Here is a 19,818-nt window from a genome sequence, read left to right as displayed (position 1 = left end):
GAAGATCTTTGTTTTCCATATTCTATGCGCTAGTGGTTATACAGTAGTGGTGACTATTCCTGATTGTTGGGTGCTTTGTTGTTTATTTTTAAAGCCCCCATATATAAATAAAGTACTGAGATTCCTGAATGCCCTTCATCTTGGTAATTGGGCTATTAGGTCTGTAAGCTGTGAAGTCAGTAATGGCTGAAAAAAATAAAGACTAGTTCTCAAAAGATTACAGTCAGAACCCCCAAAGAGTTTGTCCAGTGTTCTCTGAAAAACCCTCTTGTCACCAGGGATTTGGTAAATGGCATAAAATGGAAATGTCTTTGGCTGTACCCATAAGTAACTTTCAATAGAAGGCAGGTTGTTTACAGAACTTCTGGCCCTCTTTACAGGCATGTGGTCATTCTTTCATCAAATTGGTAGCTCTTGAAAAAATAGCAGGTTAGAAGTTAATTAAAAACAAACAAAAATGTTAGGAAATACTATTTTGTCACGTATAGCTGTTCTAAGAGGGTCTGTTTCTTCTACAAATCATGTTATATCTGACCTTCTTTTGTGACAAAGGCTATCTTGACTGTAAGATCTACTTTGTCTTGTATGCCTGTCCTTTTTATAAAAATAAAACCGATTTTGCAAGATATTTTGTCCTGGGTTGACATAAACCAAGTCATTACTGAACTTTGTGACAGAGTATGTCGCTCTTTGTCTCTTAGCATCACTGTTGAGCAATAAGGACAAAAAAGCAAAGCAGTTCCCTATCATCAGCATTTGTTCTGTGCTGAATCTCTTCTATGCTTCCTAGCTCATTTCAGTATAATAAAGAGCTCTTTAATAGGGTTTGGAGGTAGAACAAGTTGTGTAGCTGCTGCTAACTGAGGTTATGTGGCTGTATAGTTTTATCAACTCAGGTGTTGTGGTGCTATGGAGGCACTGGATCAGAGATTCACGGCTTTTAGGTAGTGAAACACCCTGTTTCAAAATGAAGCCTTTACCTTCCTCAGACCTCAGTGTCTGTACTTTTGAAAATTATTTTAATTTTTGTGTAAAATCTGCTTTCTCTATTTGTTTTTTTTTAATTTTTGCTGATGACTTAATTCAGTAAAATCCTTTAGCTTGCTTCTGCTTGCATTCGTTCACTCTGTAATCACAATGGACTAACTCATGCTGCTGATGATTTAAAAAAAAAAAAAATCTCAAATTAAAAAACTGCCCCAAAGTCTCTCAAAAAACCAAACCATGAACGGGTCCCTGCCCTACCTCAAGCCAAGAATTTTTCTAGTTGCACCTTTAAATCCAATGAAGTATTATATCTCCAAATGATGGAGTGGCTTGCACCTAGTAGTCATGGGAACTGCTAAATTAAGTTTACCATGTGGAGTGTCAGAATAGGAATGAAATAGTGTTTGGGTTTTTTTGTTTTTAAAAAAAACATTTGCTAACCTTATTAAGGGGAATGAAATTATGTGGCTGTTAGAATTTCTTTTAGTTCTCACGTAGGCTGTACTGGAGTTTTGACCACACTGCTCTGTGTACAGTTTCAGTTCAAGAAATTTAAGTAATGTGGATTACATTCTTCATTAAAAAGACTATTTTGAGCTTTGATTTTTAAAGAGCACTTTTTTCCTAGATGACAACACAGAACAAGTTAATTTTTATCTAACTAGCTTTTAATTAAGATACTCTTACTACAGGATGAGGCAGGAGGGGGAGCCAGAATGTATGTTACTTAAATAAGTTGTTTCCACTTCCTAGAAGTAGATGATTCTTAACTTTTCTTGTGCTGTCTTGAATGTTTAACAGCCTTTTGGTTTTGTGCTGAAACTCTGGTATTCGATCAACAGTAACTTGCTGTCTTCCCAAGCTACTTAAAAAAAATACCATCCAGGCAAGGAACCTGTTGCTAAGAGACTAATGGGATGCTATCTTCAGAAAAAAATCACTATTCTTGATGTTCCCTAGTTGCAAGCTAAGGAATAGGTTTAGAAGTATAACTCTTTATCATGCACTATTACACCATGTGGCATTCCATACTGGATCTCTTGCAGGATCAGTTTATTTTTTTGTTCAAACTCACTGCTCTCAGTGACTGAGACTAAGCAAGGTACTGTGCTTCTGAACTTACCAGAAACTCTCCTTTAACTTCCTTTATAGGCAAGCATCTCACTGACCTTTGGCTTTATACCTTGGAGTTTCAAGATTCTTTAAGTATTCTGAGGTAAGAGAAACTTGAGAGAGAGAAAGAGCTTTGTTTCGCCAAGCCATTTTCCTGTGTCTTCCTTACTGACACCATCTCAGTTTGCCCTTATATGTGATAAGATCATCTTCTAAATGATTCTGGAATTGCAATAGCCATAGCTTTTTTTTGATCTTGTTGGCTAGGGAGAAACAAGTATTTTCTAGAGAAGTGTGCAGAGTTTCTGTTCATGAAGGAGAGTTATTATTATTTCTTTAAAGATTCTGTCACAGCTGAATTTTGCATTCTTGGCTTACTTTTAAAGAGTGTTTTGAGGCAGGCTGTGAGACCTGACCCCTGAAGCTGTTTGTAGGGTGGCTCAAGATGTCTGTGCCTGTGAGCAGATTCAAACCCCAGAGTTTCTCATTCAGTTTCATGATGCAATCTTATAAAGGTATTATTCATAGGAGCAAACCAGAAGGCTGGGTAAACAATTGTGATTTTAATTTACTCTCTGTTTAGAGACTGGATTGGCTGGTTTGTTTTGTTAGTTTTCCAGTGCTCTTTCTATCTCTCTATTTCTCTTCTTTGAACTACTCTCCTGTTTTACTGATACTTAAAAGCCTGTTTATTTAGCTCAGTTTACATGTATACATTTAGCTGTAGGGTTTTCCAGACTCTCTCTGTGGTGGTGCTCAAGAATAGTTATGTAGATTCTTCCAGTAGATGCAGAAACTTTTTAAATGTCATGTGAGCCTTTTAATCATCAATATGAAAGTATTTAAGGTCACTTCTCAAAAATGATTGGGTTTTTGGTAGGTAGTGCTAAGAAATACAGTAAATAAACTGCGGTTCCATTATACTCCTGGGAGAAGTGAAGCATCTTATCAGTGGATCCTCAGACTCTTAAGGAACACTCGACTTAAAGGATTTTGTGGCATATTAACTACCTCAGTGTCTCAGATCAGAAAGTACCTTTTAGAGTGTATAGATACTCCTATAAACTACTGGAGCTTTGCAGTTTACATGTGCTGTTGAACTGTGAACAACCAGCCAGCTGAGGCTCATGGTGCAAAGTGTTGTTCCATTTCATTGATTTGGGAACTCCTGAAGTAAAATGCTGTACGTCATGATGTTAGTTTCCAGCATCTTTTCCATGTACTTGTCTACACTTCTTGCTTGTTTGGCTTCCTATTTATCTTTTTGCATTATCTCTGTTTTGTCACCATGTAAAAAATACCAGTACTACATTTTGCTAGAGGTGCTGCAGGTTTTCCTTAGTATTGATTTTTTTTTCTAAACCTTGACTGTCAGTAGTTTTTGAAAAAAAACAGCTTCTGGTTCAAGTTTGAAATGCCTGGCACACAGCATAATATTCATTTGACCTTCTACTGTTTTGGAGTTTTTACCAGCTCTCCACCCTCTTCCTGTTTCCAGCCTTTTTCTTGGCCTTTTCAAGATAGGCACAGGCTAAGTGTTCTTCCCAGTAACTGTATGTCATGACTTTCTGCTAGGCATTTAATGGAATTCTACCAGCAGTGTGGAGTGCCTGAGAAAAGAACCCATAGAAATACCTGCTGAATGGATCTGTGTTGGGGCCAGGTTCTGAGCTATCTCAGGCAGTTAGGTGGACATCAGTCAGCCTCTGAGAATGGGAGATTGTGAAAGACCTGAAATTTTCAGGTCACTTTGGTGCTTTGTATTTGTCACGATGTAAATACACTTGGGTCTTTGTTGGGAAAACTGTTGCTGGTTGAAACTGAAAATGAGAGAAAGTTGTGTTCTGAAACTAGTCAATCTCAATTCAGACTATATAATTTTAAATTCTTTTAATATCTGAGGAAGCTCTGAGTTACGATTTTTGGGGGCTGGGGGCATTGGGAAATACTGTATCTGTCAAGGAGAGTTCATTGTGTGATAGCACAAAAATAATAACAATCATGTATTAGGTTGGACTTGATGATCTCAGAGGTCCGAACAACCCAGATGATTCTATGAATTTGTGGTCTCAAGGAAGTTTTGTTCCATTGTGAGGTCTTGGCAGCATGTTAGGCATTTAACTTTTTGGGCATAGGGGATCAAGTATATTTTTCAATAAAGAATTTTGATTTGAAACTTCTTGTCATGGTACTAGAAAAATTCTAAGTTGGCATCTGTTTCTTGACTGACTCTTACTGTCTTGTTAATGTGTTAGCCCAGACAAAAGAAAATTTACCTAATGTTTTCTCAGAACTACTACTGTATCTTCTCTTAAAGGTAATAGGTTTATGCTGATAGTTTTTTTCCATTTTAAGAAAGATCTAAAAGATAATGACTAAGCAACAAGGAAGTTTTTCAGATGGAGAATGCAAGGAAAATGTGTAACAGCAGTAACACAGAACACTGATAACCTGCACTGCTGCTGGAATTGATACTGCTATTAGGAGGTCTTTATTGTATCAGGAGCATAAATACAGAATTTTACATGTAGTGAAGGAAATAGAATCTTTGTCATTATTAGTTATTTAAAGTTGGAATGTTCAACACTAAAAAGTATTTTGTTTCCTTCACACAAGTTGCATAAAAGAATCAAGTCTTATTTGGTCATCTGAAAGGAAGTTACTTGCAACATTCAGCATTCTAAAATGAGGATAAGCCAAGTGATACTGTAGTTCAAAAATCAGGGTTATCAGTGAGGGAGTTGATGAGGTCTCATCGCAACAACCTCAGGAATTTCTTCCCCCTTATTTACTTTTGTCATGAAATACAGGCTTGATCTGGTAAGTAAGAAATTAAGTCAGCTTGGCTACACACTGCAGGCAACAAGTGATGGGACTTAGTTTTATGAATTAAATCAAAATCTGTTAGCTTATTCAAAACTTGTCATATGCTGTGTAGGCAAAAGGTATGAGTTGTAAAAAGAGGTGCAGAAAACCTTTTCATGAACCATGAAAATTTTTGTATTTATGATGAGTCCTCTGGGGTACATTACACACATGTTTAAAGGTACTCTCCACCTCCACCCCCAGGCTGATCATACCTGTGTGTGTACTCAGTCAAAGGCAAAGTACGGAGATGCAACATAATCTGTAATAAATTTCTGCTTTCCTGATGATTTTGCAGGTGAAAAATAGAGCTCTAGCTTCTTGCAGTCATGTATTTTTTTCTCTAACCACTGTTTCCCTATTGAAGATGTGAAGGATACTTTTCTTCTTAACTCTCAGGCTTTGGGAAGAAAGCAGAATTCTCTGCTAATGTACAGTTTTGGGGTTTTTTTTCATATTTTATCTACCTATGCTTTTCAGCTGTTTCCTGTAGCTAGTATTTTGGGGAAAAATTTAAAGATTGCACTAACTTGTGGAACTTCAGTCTTCCACAAGTGTTGTGTCCATGCTGTGAGTTGAGATTTCTTACTCAGTCTTCTTGGTTCTGCTGTCTGTTTGCTCCCTTTTAAAATAAAATCAGTGTGTGAGAGGTTGTAGAAGGCTTCTGTTTCAAATCTCACACACACATGGAGCCCCCCAGCCCAGCCAAAACTGTGCATAGATCCCTTGATAGTGGTGTTAACCAGGAATCTTACAACATCCAGCTTCTTTGATGGATTTTCTTGCACATGCTCGTTTAATGATAGTAAATTTATTAGCAAAGTAAGGACAGTAACACTGCCATTATACCAGTTCTTCAGCTGCTTTGTTTTGAAAAATAGGTGTTGAAACAGTGAAATGTTATTCTGTGTTGGTTCATTTTAGCAGAGGTTTGTTTTATAAATAAATTCTGTTTCTTAGAATGGAAGGTGTTAACTTTCTAAGCAGAATGGTTGCTTACACTGTTACCTGAAGAAATGAGGGCCTGTGATTTGAGGATGTAATGGTCATTTTCTCTGTGCTGGGAGTTAAATATTTCATCTGGCAAAAGAACTCTGTGCTGCAAGTTACTGTGAGGGAGAATTGAGACTGAGTAGCAGTGGATTGGAATAGCTTTATTTATTCTTTATTTCAGATTTCGACCTATTAAAGGAAGGCAAGAAGAACTTAAAGAGGTGATTGAACGTTTCAAGAAAGATGAGCACTTAGAAAAAGCCTTCAAGTCCTTGACGTCAGGTGACTGGGCCCGGCACTATTTTCTTAACAAGAACAAAATGCAGGAAAGGTTGTTCAAGGAACATGTAGGTGTATTTGTAATTAATGTGCTTTTTCAGATGTTTGAAGGGCTAAGAGAGTATAAAAAAATCCTAGTAATGTATCAGTAATGAAAGTAATGCATTCTTCTGTGCTCTTCGTTTAATTGCATTTAAATAGAAGTTTCCTTTGTTTTCTAAAATCCAGCTAGCTTCCCCCTTGTTTTTTTTTTTAATTTTTCTTTCAGGGGGGTGAGGTGGGAAGGGGGGTTAACTTGCCTTTGCCCTTATTTTAATAAACATGTAAAAAGGTAAGGACCCCATTTGCCATTGTCTTAAGTCATAAGCAGAATATATAACACCTACTTCCCTAAGACAAAAGTTTTGAGGATTTCTTTCATCCCTTGGAGGTCTCCTGCCCCCCCTTCCTCCTTCCCCCCCCCCCCCCCCCCCTCTTTTTTTTTTTTTTTTTTTTCTTTTAAGTTTCAGGTATTACAAATCAAGTTGTATAACTGACAAAGCTAAATGAAGAGGGAGAAACCTTGCTACCACAGAACACCTCCGTTTTGGGTATAGCACCATTATGTAGGAGTGTTACTCCTCTTCCTCAAGTTCCCACACCCCAAATCCACTTTTATGTAGTGTAAAGATTTTTAACTCAAAGTTGCAAGGAAATTATCTTTTTACTTAAAACAAAAATAGAAGATCACCTCCTTCAGGAATGACTGCATGGTTTTCAGTTACTGTCAAAAGTACTTTGGGCTCCTCTAAAGTGCATGAAAAAGGTAGGCAGCAAAGGTGTTCCCAAGGTGTTTTTTGAGTAATACAACTGCACTTTCACTAAAAACAACCGATTCAGCAATCCCTGAATTCATTATCTAGATTTGTCATGTAAGTAGTATCTTTTTCAAAACTGGAAAGAGTAAAATTGGATCCTGTAGGTAGTTTGGTCGTCTTTGTTCTTGAAAATCTGAGAAGAATTCTTGAATGCAATTACTTCATGATTTTAAGGGAAAACCTGCCATATTCATTGGTTGGAATTTTGTATCATTCGAGGCAACTTTAATTTTTTTTTTTAACTCTTTGAATGATCATAGTATCCTGAAAGAGGATTCCAGCAAGTAACTTTGAATAAATAAGATTAATGTAATGGGTATAACTAAAACTTACAATCAGTAATGCCTTTCAGCAGACATCCCATTTTTTCCTGTGTTGTTATTTTGTTGTTTTTGCAGCTCACTGACTTTCATTATTTTTATATGAAGTTCCTCACTGCTTTCATTGTGCTTATAACAGAAAGATACTGTTTCCTTTTACTGCAGGTATTTATTTATTTACGGATGTTTGCAACTGACAGTGGGTTTGAGATACTGCCTTGTAATAGGTATTCTTCTGAGCAAAATGGAGCCAAAATTGTTGCTACAAAAGAATGGTAAGAAATACAGTTTACTGTTGCATTCTGTTTTGTCAATTACTTTGAAATATCTTTTAAATATATTCTAAGAGTTTGATTTTGTGTTAAAACTGCAAACAGTGAAATACAAAAATGTCTTATTTTACTTAGAAATTAAATCCAGTGTCTGTTTTTGCTAGGTACTTGACAAAACTGCCTTTGTAAGACATTCATTTGTATATATGGACATAGCTGTACAGCTTTCAGAATACAATGGTTTTCACCTTCTTTTCAGTCAGATAATTTTTTGCTCTAATTATGAGTTGTTGGCATCCTGTGAGAAATACAACTGTGTCAAGATTCAAATTATGCCAGCTTGGTTATACAACAATTGTGGGAAAATTAAGTTTCCCACCTTTGTGAAACTGAAGGGTGTTACTTGCATAACTTGAGTGTCTTTCCAGGAGAAATTTATCTTGTACAAAGCTGGAAGCCCAGTATATTTTGTCAGTTTGGCACATATAAGTTTCACTAGAAGCATATGACAGCACTGGATCCCTGATTTAATTCAGATTTCAAGATAAATTTTTCCCTTCCTCTCCCCCCCTACCATTTACATTTGTTTAGCTTTGTGGCAGTACACACCACGTGGGCTAGGATTGAGTTCTATATATTCTCTGTAAGTGAGGAACTTTGCACTTAAAAGGCTTGGATTCTAGTGCCCTCCATGTATATTTAGTATTTCCATATTCATCTGTGTCAGAGTAATCTAGACAAGATTTGGAATGAAGAGCAGTGAAAATAATGCCTTTGCAAGTGAATGGAATTATACAGTGGTGTGGGTAACAAGGAACCTTAAAGATCATCCAGTTCCAACCCCCCTGCATGGACAGGAGCACCTCCCAAGCTCCATCCAACCTGGCCTTCAACACTTCCAGGGACTGGGCAGCCACAGCTTCTCTGGGCAACCTGGGCCAGGGGCTCAGCACTCTCACAGCAAAGAATCCTTATATCCAGCCTAAAGCTAACTTCTCTCTGTTTGAAACCATTAGTCCCTGTACTGTCGCTACATGCCCCTGGACAAAGGCTCTCCCCAGCTCTGTTCAGATACTGGAAGGCTGCTATAAGGTTTCCCCAGAGCCATCTCTTCTCCAGGCTGAACAACCCCAACTCTCTCAGCCTGGCTTCATAGGAGGTGTTCCAGCCCTCTGATCATCTTTGTGGCCTCCTCTGGGCTTGTTTCAACAGTTCCACGGTCTCGTACTGGGGGCCCCAGGGCTGGACACAGTACTCAATGTGGGGATCTCACCAGAGTGGAGTAGAGGGAGAATCCCCTCCCTTTACCTGCTGGTCACTCTTCTTTTCATGCAGCACAAGGTGTGCTTGGCTCTCCAGGCTGCAAGGACACACTTCTGGCTCATATTGTGCTTTTATCAACCAACAGTCCCAAGTCCTTCTCCTCAGACCTATTCTCAATCCATTCTCTGTCCAACCTGCATTTGTGCTTGGGCGTACCCCAGCCTGCGTGCAGGACCTTGCCCTTAGCCTTGTTAAACTTCATGCAGTGGACTTCACAAACTGAATATTCACTGCATTTATCTGCTATATTTCTGATGGCAAATTAGCTTGTCTGTACATGAGGCTGCCATGGTTTTGTTGGTTGTCACCTCTTGCTTCCTCCCATTGTCTCCCCTCCTCCTTCTCCCCACCTGAGATGATCTACTTCAGAGACCAACTTGATGCTGAAGAACTACTTAGGAAAACATCTTGGTGAATTTTGGCTCTTCAGTGAGTCAATGCTGGGCCTTTTCTAAGAAACCATGGAGTTCTAAATATCTATATACTGTGCTGTACTTTCCTGGCCAAAGGAAGAAGTACAGAAAATGCAAACAAGCAGCTGGAGGAAGTAAAAATGTATTAAGTGCTGATGGGGAGGGAATGTGCACAAATGAAAATCTTATTTCTGGTTTTAACAGTTCAGGAGCTGAAGTAATCAACTCAGGCAATTTCTTGCTTGCACTCCTAGGAAACTGTAGAAACAATAGTGGTAATGTCTGTCAGAAAAAGTCTGCCTATCCTAATACACTGTCTCTAACTGAATTAAAATATGTGGTTTATAGGGATTGAGAAATGGTTTATAAAAGTTTTCCTGTTATTCACAACTTTTCTTTTTGTGAAATCACTTTTTAATTTTGGCATATGTATTTTTACTTCTACACTCTTTACACTAAAGGAAACGAAATGATAAAATAGAATTACTTGTGGGCTGTATTGCTGAACTATCAGAAATGGAAGAAAACATGCTCCTAAGACATGGGGAAAATGACTTCAGTGTCATGTATTCCACACGGAAAAACTGCGCACAACTGTGGCTTGGTCCTGCTGCGTTTATCAATCATGGTAAGTAGGAAATATGAAGTGTGTTTAAGGAATATGCAGTTCTGCTTGTAAGCATTTTTATATGTAAGCTGAACAACACAAATCTTAGAGAAAACATCTGAGTCTGGCACAGTGGATTACTGTAGGATAAAATCCTGTTGGGATTTTCCCAGGCCAGAGCTGATTGGTTGTGAACTGGGAGACTTGCAGAAGGCTCTAATAAATAGTGCCTTCCTTCTGCACAGAGACTTGGAAACAGACAGCTAAATTAATGGAGCATGTTGTGGGTGACCTTGAATTCTTTGTGAACTTAGTAACAGATCTTTTAGGTGAACTTTTTTATACCTTCATTACCTTTTTTGCACACAGCTTAACTGATTCTGTTGTATTTATATGCTGAAGGAAAAGCAGGTAGCATCAAAGATAAATCCTGTTACCTTAACAGAGCAGGGAAGCTGAACATTTGTGATACAATAGTGAAGAAGCTCAGAAACCAAATTATTTCTAAGTAGATGTATTTTTATGTATACCTTTGTGCACTACTCATGTAACTCCCTGTTTTTAGTTGAGATTACAAAGTTACTGAAGTCAGAGTGAATCCTTATTTTAGATATCTACAACTATTCATGTTTCAGGTCTTATCAACAGTTAATTGACTTTATCTTTTGGACCTTTTTCAGATTGCAGACCTAATTGTAAGGTAAGCAAGAACTTAAAAGTAAATAAAGTACCCCACGTTTTTTTTTTCTGCATTTTTTGTCCCTTTTCCTCCCAAACTCTTATGTTTTTTTCACATTCAGCTACACTTCAACCATAACAGTTAACCTTTTTCTTTTTTTACCTCCCCTTTCTGTCATCTCCTTCCTCAGTTTGTATCAACGGGCAGAGATACAGCATGTGTGAAAGCTCTAAGAGATATTGAACCTGGAGAAGAAATCTCGTGTTACTATGGAGATGGGTTTTTTGGAGAAAATAATGAATACTGCGAATGTTACACCTGTGAAAGGTATACATTGGTGTAAATAAGTTATAAATTGAATTGGACATATTCATGAAGCTTTTTGTAAAACTGAAAGTCCTTCATTATGAGCACACAAACTTTTGGATGCATTATAATTGCTCCCTAACAATTTATTCTAATGATTTTTTTTAATGTTGTTTCTGAATGGTTGTGTTTCCTGAGAGCTGCATTCTTCGGATTCGCTGTTCTGGACTGAACCGAAAATGAGAAAATCAGAAAAAAAATGTGTTTTGTTTGGGCCTGACATTCTCTTCTGCTGAGCCACTTGGATCCCCACAAGTCTACGGGACCAGATGGGATCCACCCCAGAGTGATGAGGAAGCTGGGGAAGAGCTCCCCAAGCTGCTCTCCATTTCCAACAGTCCTGGCTCACTGGGGAGGTCCCAGATGATGGGAAGTTGGTGAATGTCACAGCAATCCACAAAAAGGGACCAAAGAAGGACCCAGGAAACTCCAGGGCTGTCAGCCTGACGTCAGTGCCTGGCAGGGTTATGGAGCAGCTCATCCTGGGGGCAATCACACAGCTCCTACAGGAGGGACAGGGGATCAGACCCAGGCAGCACGGGGTTAGGAAGGGCAGGTCCTGTCTGACCAACCTGAGCTCCTTTTATGATGAGGTGACCCAGCTGGGGGATGAGGGGAAGGCTGGGGATGGAGTCTGCCTGAAATTCAGCAAAGCTTTTGACACCATTCCCACAGCATTCTCCTGGAAAAGCTGTCAGCACACAGCTTGGACAGGGGCACTCTCTGCTGGGTTAGGAACTGGCTGGAGGGCCGGGCCCAGAGAGTGGTGCTGAACAGGGCTGCATCAAAATGGCGGCTGTGGTGTCCCCCAGAGATCAGTGTTGGGCCCAGTTCTGTTTAATATCTTTAGTGATGATTTAGATGGGGGGATTGAGTCCATCATCAGCAAATTCACAGATGACACTAGGCTGGGGGGAGTGTGGATCAGCTGGAAGGTCCCTGCAGAGGGACCTGGACAGACTGGAGAGTTGGGATGATCCCAACGGGATGAGGTTCAACATTCCAAGTGCTGGGTCCTGCACTTTGGCCACAAGAACCCCATGGGGAGCTCCAGGCTGGGCACAGAGTGGCAGAAAGGGAGCTGGGAGTCTGGATTGCCAGGAAGCTGAAGAGGAGGCAGCAGTGTGCCCAGGTGGTCAAGAAGGCCAATGGCATCCTGGGCTGGCTCAGGAACAGCGTGGCCAGCAGGTCCAGGGAAGGGATTCTGCCCCTGTGCTCAGCCCTGGGGAGGCCACAGCTTGAGTCCTGTGTCCAGTTCTGGGCCCCTCAGCTCAGGAAGGAGATTGAGGTGCTGGAGCAGGTCCAGAGAAGAGCAAGGAGGCTGGGAAGGGATCCAGCACAAGTCCTGTGAGGAAGGGCTGAGGGAGCTGGGGGTGTTGAGGCTGGAGAAGAGGAGGCTCAGGGGAGACCTCATCACTCTCTCCAACTCCCTGAAAGGAGGTTGGAGCCAGGGGGGGTTGGGCTCTGCTCCCAGGCAACTCTCAGCAAGACAAGAGGGCACAAGAGGTCTCAAGTTGTGCCAGGGGAGGTTTAGGTTGGCCATGAGAAAGAATTTCTTTCTGGAGAGGGGGTGATCAGCCATTGGAATGGGCTGCCCAGGGAAGTAGTGGATTCTCCATCCCTGGAAGTTTTTAAGAAGAGACATCCTGGTATTTTAAGTACATGGAACTGCTATATTTTAAAGTTGATGTTTGGGTAATTCTGACTTTGGGAGTCTGCTTTTCAGTCACAAGGATGTGTCACAACAATCAGAGATGAGAGATTTTAATTTAGGGGAGTTGAGCAAGGAGCAACGAGTCCTTACCAACACTGTGAGGCAACTGTCACTTTGTACACCTCAAAGAAATCATCTTTAAGTGACCCACTTCTGACTGTGCTGTAAAAGATGTTAATGTGTAATGTTAAAATGCTAGACTTCTGTGAATCTGTGGGATATGTTTGGAAGCTGTGAGAAGTCTGGCACTTTACAATTTTTATTTCAAACCTCCAAAAACCATTACAAAGAAAAGTTAGCATATCTTCATCTGTACATCTATTCTTTTTTGATGAGCTTGCAGTTCATGCTTGCTAACTGAGACAACTGGGCACCAAAGACACGGTGTCAGAAAACAATTGTGGTGTATAAGTACCATTGCTCCTTGACCCAAGTTGGGTGTTGCTTGTGCTAAGTTCTTGTATCTTGATCTGCTTCTACTTCACAGAAATCAGAATAATACTGGAAGAATGTTCTATATCAAACAAACACTCCTCGTTTCAGAACGAGTACTGTGCAGCTTGAGATCTTTTCTGATTATCTGGTGCACTTTAGTTAAGTTGTTTTTATATTCTCTTCCAGTACTGCACTCTGGAAGACACTGCAGTTGTCTTTATGCCCTGGTAACCTTTATTAAAGAGCATCAGAGTAATAGTGGCTGAAGTACAAGTACAGGAATTCTTAATTTAATCTTCTTTTGTGATTACTTTTAAAAGAAAAGAAGGGTTCTAGGTTTGTTAAGCCATTTCATATTCATGGTAATCACTCTATACTCTATACTGGAATCTTTCAGTTACAAAGGAACACAGAATGGACTTTTATTCTGTTTCCTCACTTTCCAACTCTTGCTGATGTACTAAACAAGCGTTGTAACTAATCTGGAATTTCTTTGCAAGCCTGATGAAATTGAGAAAAAAGAAGTTGTTAAGTAAGCTATAAATATTACATCATGGTAGTACTATGAACTATCATGTTTTATTTTCACTTTTGTCATTTGATTATAAAACAATTTGAAAATAGACATAAAGCAAGGGAAATCTATTTTTGCAAGAAATAAAATATTTTCTGCACATTCTAGTAAAATCAGGTAAGTATATAGATACCTTACTAAAACAGCCCTCCAGGTGCTAATAAGTTTAGTGGTTATTGGTATTGTTTATCCAAATATACCTAGTATTCAAACTATTATATGTGAAACAAAATTCTAAGCTTATATTGATAGTTGGAATCAAATTTTTTTTCTTTTTCTTTTTTTTTTTTTTTTTTTTTTTTTTTTTTTGGTAGACGTGGAACTGGTGCTTTTAAATCAAGAGTGGGATTGCCAGCACCTACTCCTGTGATTAATAGTAAATATGGACTGAGAGAAACAGATAAACGATTGAACAGACTTAAAAAGTTGGGTGACAGCAGCAAAAATTCAGACAGCCAGTCTGTCAGCTCTAACACTGATGCAGATACCACTCAGGAAAAAGCTAATGCAAGTAAGTATGGGGAGAATCCTGTAATATAGGATTAAAAGTTTCATAAAAATATCAAACTTTTCACCATGATGAAATTATCTTAGTGCTGAGATACATGTGAGGTAACAGTCTTTAGACTGAAGTATATTCAGGACTCTGAAGGCAGTCTAAATAGCAAATTCATGTTTTTCTTCAAGTATTTCAAGAACAATAGGTTGTGTGTACTTGTTTTATTTTGCATCAGAAGCAAATAGTGTAATATTTCTCAACATGTCCATTAAAGTTCTATCAATAATGTACAAAATATGATAGTTTAGCACATGCAGTATCATGGGTTAGGAAAGAAAATCTGTGTAGTTTGAATTACTTACATTCTGTAGGAAAATGGTTTTAAAATAAGTACTCAGTAGAGATCATGAAACAAATAGCTGTTTCCTTTAAAAATCCTTTAAATTGGGCAGTTACTCCCTCTCCACATCAAGGACTGACAGTTCAGGTACCTATTTTGAAGTGAAAGGGAACAGTTAGTAATTTCAGAAGAAAATAGAATGAATTTTTGTGATGCTCTTGACAGCCTTCTCCTTATGGAGCGATAAGTAACATTTATTTACTTTGCCCTCTTCCCCGCCCCCATCCCCCTCATATAGACAAAATAGAAATAACTTAAACTTTGTAATAGGTTTGGAACCTCATAAAATATTTTGGTTCCATCTGGCTCCTGTTTACTGCTGTGATATGAAAAAAAGAAACAAACCACCACAAAATAAAAACCACCTCCCACCAAAACCTTATTACCTAATTCCCGAGCTTTAGAGTTGCAGCTTTGCTGGGGCAGACAAAACTCCTTTGCTTCCCACACTGAAGTGACAGACAGCTGGATACCTGAAACTGAAATTCAGTAGTTAAAAGATTTTGGTTTGGCTTCTTTTCTCCCTATAAGAAAATATTCTCCCCATTAAGAAAATATTCTTGGGTTAATACTAGAGCCTAATGTTCTTCAGACTTTGCTGGAATAATAAGAAAAACTGTGAATCAGGTGGGATGGAATTTTTATTATTATTATTACTTTTTTTTTTTTAATGAGTAGAAGAAGAAATTCAGTAAAAAACAAACTTGATATACTGGGGGATGTGTGAGGGAAATGTATCTGGAATTTGGGTGTACTTTTGGCATGTTTGACTGTTCCTTTCATGTCAGAGTTGCAAGTTAAGCAGTCTTGCCCTTTTCTGCTTACTGTCTAGCCTGTTTAACAAGTTTTGATAAGATTTTTAAAAGATGTTAACTACAGTAATTGTGAGTGAAAAACTTGGGATAAAGCAGTGTCATAACAAAACCATTTTTTCTTTTCCAGCTAACAGAAAATCTTCAATTGGCGTAAAAAAGAGCAGCAAAAATAGAGCATTAACAAGACAGTCTATATCAAGAATTCCAGCATCATCAAATTCTACCTCATCCAAACTAACTCATATAAATAATTCTAGGGTACCAAAGAGACTGAAAAAGCCTGCAAAGCCTTTACTTTCAAAGATAAAATTGAGAAATCAGTGCAAAAGGCCAGAGCAAAAGAATGCTTCTAGAAAGCTTGAAATGGGAAATTTAGTTCTCAAAGAGCCTAAAGTAGTTTTGTATAAAAACTTGCCCATTAAAAAGGATAAAGAATTGGAGGGACCAGTGAAAGTTGCAGTCACTAGTGGATGCTTAACGAGGCATGCAGCAAGAGAACATAAACTGAATTCTGTGAAAGGTGCTCATGAGCATGGTGATATCCCACCCTGCACATACATAACAAGGAGGTCAATGAGAACAAGAATGAATTTGAAGGAGACCTCTGACATAAAGCTTGAACCAAATATGTTGGATAGCTATAAGAATATTCTGACTGGAACGCAGTCGGACGTTTTGGAGCAGCACTCTCATGTGATAAACAAAAATGAGGCAGCTCACGGACCATTGTATAAAGGGGGTATTAGGTGCCAGAAAAGTGACGCAGGCATGTCAAAAAAGAAATCTCGGCAAGGAAAACTTGTGAAACCATCTGCAAAACCAGAAGAAAGTGATGGTACGCACAGTGCACCTGTGAAAGATGAAGTACCAGATCTGATCAGTTCTCACCCAGAACTTGGAGAGAGGAATAATGTGCTGGACATGCCTGCTGGTTATGAAGACTGTATCCCCCCATCTGGTGGCTGCTCTGTTGTGACATCTGACAATTTTAAAGCAAAAGACAGCTTTAGAACTGCAAAAAGTAAAAAGAAAAGACGAATCACGAGGTATGATGCACAACTTATCCTTGAAAATAGCTCTGGGATCCCCAAACTGACTCTTCGTAGGCGCCATGATAGCAGTAGCAAGGCAAATGACCAAGAAAGTGATGGGATGAATTCCTCAAAAATAAGCATCAAGTTAAGTAAAGACCATGAAAAAGACAATAATTTATATGTAGCAAAGCTAAATAATGGGTTTAACTCAGGATCAGGCAATAGTTCAACAAAACTAAAAATACAGCTAAAACGAGAGGAAGAAACCAGAGGAACATACCCTGAGGACCTTCATGAAAATGGTGTGTGCTGTAGTGAAACTCTCTCCCTTTTAGAGTCAAGAATGGAAGTAGATGGTTATGGTGGCTATGAAGAGGAAACTGCAGATGAATCTTCATCAGAAGAGGATGATGAAGATGAGGATGACTATGATGATGAATTTGATGACTTCATTCCCCTTCCTCCAGCAAAGAGATTAAGGCTTATTGTTGGCAAGGATTCAATAGATATTGATATTTCTTCTAGGAGGAGAGAAGATCAGTCTTTAAGGCTCAATGCATAAGCTTATAGGTCTTAAATTGACCTGGATGTCATTTAAAGGAGAAAAAGAAAAAAAAAAAAAAAAAAAAAAAAAAAAAAGCCCACAAAAAAACCAAAACATAAACAACAAACCACCCAACATACCAACAACAAAAATTCCATTTGATTTTTTCCTCACCTGAAGAACTTTCTGAAAAACTTAGTCGCAGCACTTCTTTATTGTTTATTCACCTATCATCGTAATATTGTAGAAAGTGTACAGCATACTGACTCTTCTTAATTCTGATTTGTGCAAATTTTTATTGTACTTTTTAATAGCCTTCTTATGTGCAATTCTGAGTTAGCGATAATGCTCTGTTGTAAAATAAAGGCTCAAGCAAAGTTATGAAATTGCATCAAATATTTCCATGCAAGACAATGAGAATATAGTGTGGCTACGTAATTATTTTTGATCAGTAAGAGGAGTAGTCTGCTCTTGCAATATTTGACTAAACAATTTAAAATATTACAGTAGCAGCATATTAAGGTTTTCTAGTATATGTTGATATCACCAGCAATGATCTACAGCTTTTTGATTTATTTGCTAGCTGTTTTTTTTCCCCCTTGGAGTTTGTCAGTTTTAACACTGTATGCTGTCCCAGACGTACTGTTTGTGGCCTTTGTTATAGTAGCAAACCTTTGGTTGGAAGACAATTTGATTTCTTTAAGAAAAAGGAGAAAAAATAAAAATGAAAAGGTGTTGACAATTTGCTGACTTTTTAGTACATTATATGTACCAGGGTAGCAGTATGCAGAATAAAAGTTTGGATATGGTGTATTTATTGCTTGTTATGTAAATTAAATACCTTGTATTTAACACTTTTCAATACTTTTAGATAAAATTGTTCTTTGCAAGAATGATTGGTGCTTATTTTTTCAAGAATTTGCTGTGAAATAATGTGATTACAACAGTCAACGTTTATCCAATGAACTGCAGCTATTCTAAATTGGTTCTTCATATTTTTCTGTTGCACTTGTAAAATGCTACAAGGAATTTAAAGAAAATCTATTCACTTTAACTTATGATAGTTTTATGAAATTAAAAACAACTAAGTCACAGCTTTTGTTCTGTGGTGACCTATGAATTGTTTGTCTTTTAAGAACCAGTTGTAAAAGACTGAAACAATATGTATATGTTGTAAATATTTGAGTGTTGTGAGAAATTTTGTCATAAGAAATTGAGATAATTGCCAGAAGGGTTTTTAAGTTTAGAAATAAATCCATGACAATAAAATAGGAAATTGTAAACCTAGTTTTAAACCCTGCATCAGTTGAAATTCTTTTGCTCATACATAGTCTTACTTTATAACAATGAAGAGCATCAGGGCAATCTTTAGCTCTTTGGTTTTTTAATAAAAGAATGTTAGGAAACTTCTGGGCATGATGAACTTGTTTGTGTGTATAAGTCAGCTCATTAATAAGCCATTTCTCTGAAACCAGTATGAAATATCAGCGGTATAAATGTCTAGCACTTTGGTCTGTGGTGTTTGTGTTTTCACTCAACTATGGATTAAAGTCTAGAGTTTTTGTATCTAGGGGTGTAAAACCAGAAACAGCATCATAAAACATGTAGTATGGAATTAGCTGGGTCTGCTGCCAGCTGCACAGTATTTTCATCTCAAGTCTAACCCTCTGCCCAGGAGAGCAGGAGCTTGAGCTGCATGCTCACTGTCTCACCCAGCTGTGAGAGCATGAGTGGAAATGAGTGGTGAATTTGTACATGAGCTGGTGGTAACACTTTGGACCATCTATGACCCTCACAGAAATTAATAACTTTTTCAAATAAATCCTTTTGGTTGCATTTCAGAAATTTGTTAGCCTGCAAATCAGATGGTGGTACCTACCTTCTTGTCACTTCCCTTCTGTATCAGCAGAGAATTAAGTGTGGAATTAAACATAGTACTTACAACTTTGTTTTTACAATGTCCAGGCTCTGTTAAAAGCCAGCTGTGTCATGTACAGAGTATATATAATTTTTTTTTTTTTAATGGGTAGATCTGAATGTAGTAAATAGTCTCTGCTGTCAGACATGTACTTCTGGTTCACAGAAGGCTGAAGAGAGAAGCTTTGCTAAGTCTCCTGATATTGTGAGTACTGAGTCACCTTGTGAGATTTTTAATTGTATCATATAAAAACGGGCTATCAAAGGTTAGATTACAAGGACCATAGCTTTCCTTGTAGAAGGAAGTTTACCAGCAAGCAGTTGATGACAAAGAACAGTGATAGAGCTTCAGAGTTCACTGGGGGATGTGCCCTGCAGGTGTGTGGCTGTATCAGCAGAAGATGTCAAGAGCTGAACAGAGCATCCGTCTGCTTCCTGCTCACTGCCACTGGGATTCCTACTGGATCATGCTCTGGGATACCAGCGTCCCTACTTTGTTTTATTGTTCGATTTTCTTCCAAGTTCTCTGTTTCTCTGCTACTCCTGCTTTCCATCTTGGTGGTTCTAACGGGGACTGATTGACCTGCAGAAATGTAATTCAGGAGGACACTTGTGGAAAAGGGGCTCGATTTACCAACAGTCAGCTCGTGGTGCTTCCTGACCAGTCAGTATGCTCAGGAGCATCTTTAGGGGTTGCTGAACCAGCAGCAAGCAGTAAAGCAAATCATGAAACAGGTGAAATAAATGCATTCCTGCAGTTAGGTCAGGTAAGTGGCAGTTCCACAACTCCCTTCTCTTTTGTCCTTCCCCTG

The 19,818-nt window shown here is 38.5% G+C and overlaps 1 protein-coding gene across 5 annotated transcripts in view; it reads left to right on the top strand.

Moving 5' to 3' along the window:
* The window catches only part of KMT5B (lysine methyltransferase 5B), a 29,822-nt gene extending 11,317 nt beyond the window's left edge, over positions 1-18,505 (top strand). For 3 of the 5 annotated variants that reach the window (XM_071762498.1, XM_071762497.1, XM_071762499.1), the window contains 7 exons: positions 6,140-6,305; positions 7,580-7,689; positions 9,884-10,050; positions 10,710-10,729; positions 10,899-11,035; positions 14,112-14,308; positions 15,639-18,505. In XM_071762498.1, coding sequence (XP_071618599.1) covers positions 6,140-6,305; positions 7,580-7,689; positions 9,884-10,050; positions 10,710-10,729; positions 10,899-11,035; positions 14,112-14,308; positions 15,639-17,107 — 2,266 coding nt within the window. In that variant the 3' untranslated portion in view covers positions 17,108-18,505. Of the gene's footprint in view, positions 1-2,142; positions 2,204-6,139; positions 6,306-7,579; positions 7,690-9,883; positions 10,051-10,709; positions 10,730-10,898; positions 11,036-14,111; positions 14,309-15,638 lie in introns of those variants that run through there. The other 2 variants (XM_071762502.1, XM_071762501.1) reach the window with 2 other exon arrangements.
* The last annotated feature ends 1,313 nt before the right edge of the window (positions 18,506-19,818 follow it).

This window comes from Heliangelus exortis, chromosome 18 (assembly GCF_036169615.1).
Source record: "Heliangelus exortis chromosome 18, bHelExo1.hap1, whole genome shotgun sequence".
NCBI lineage: Eukaryota > Metazoa > Chordata > Aves > Apodiformes > Trochilidae > Heliangelus > Heliangelus exortis.
Note: the sequence above shows the minus strand (reverse complement) of the source record. Positions and strands in the feature narration are given on the sequence as shown.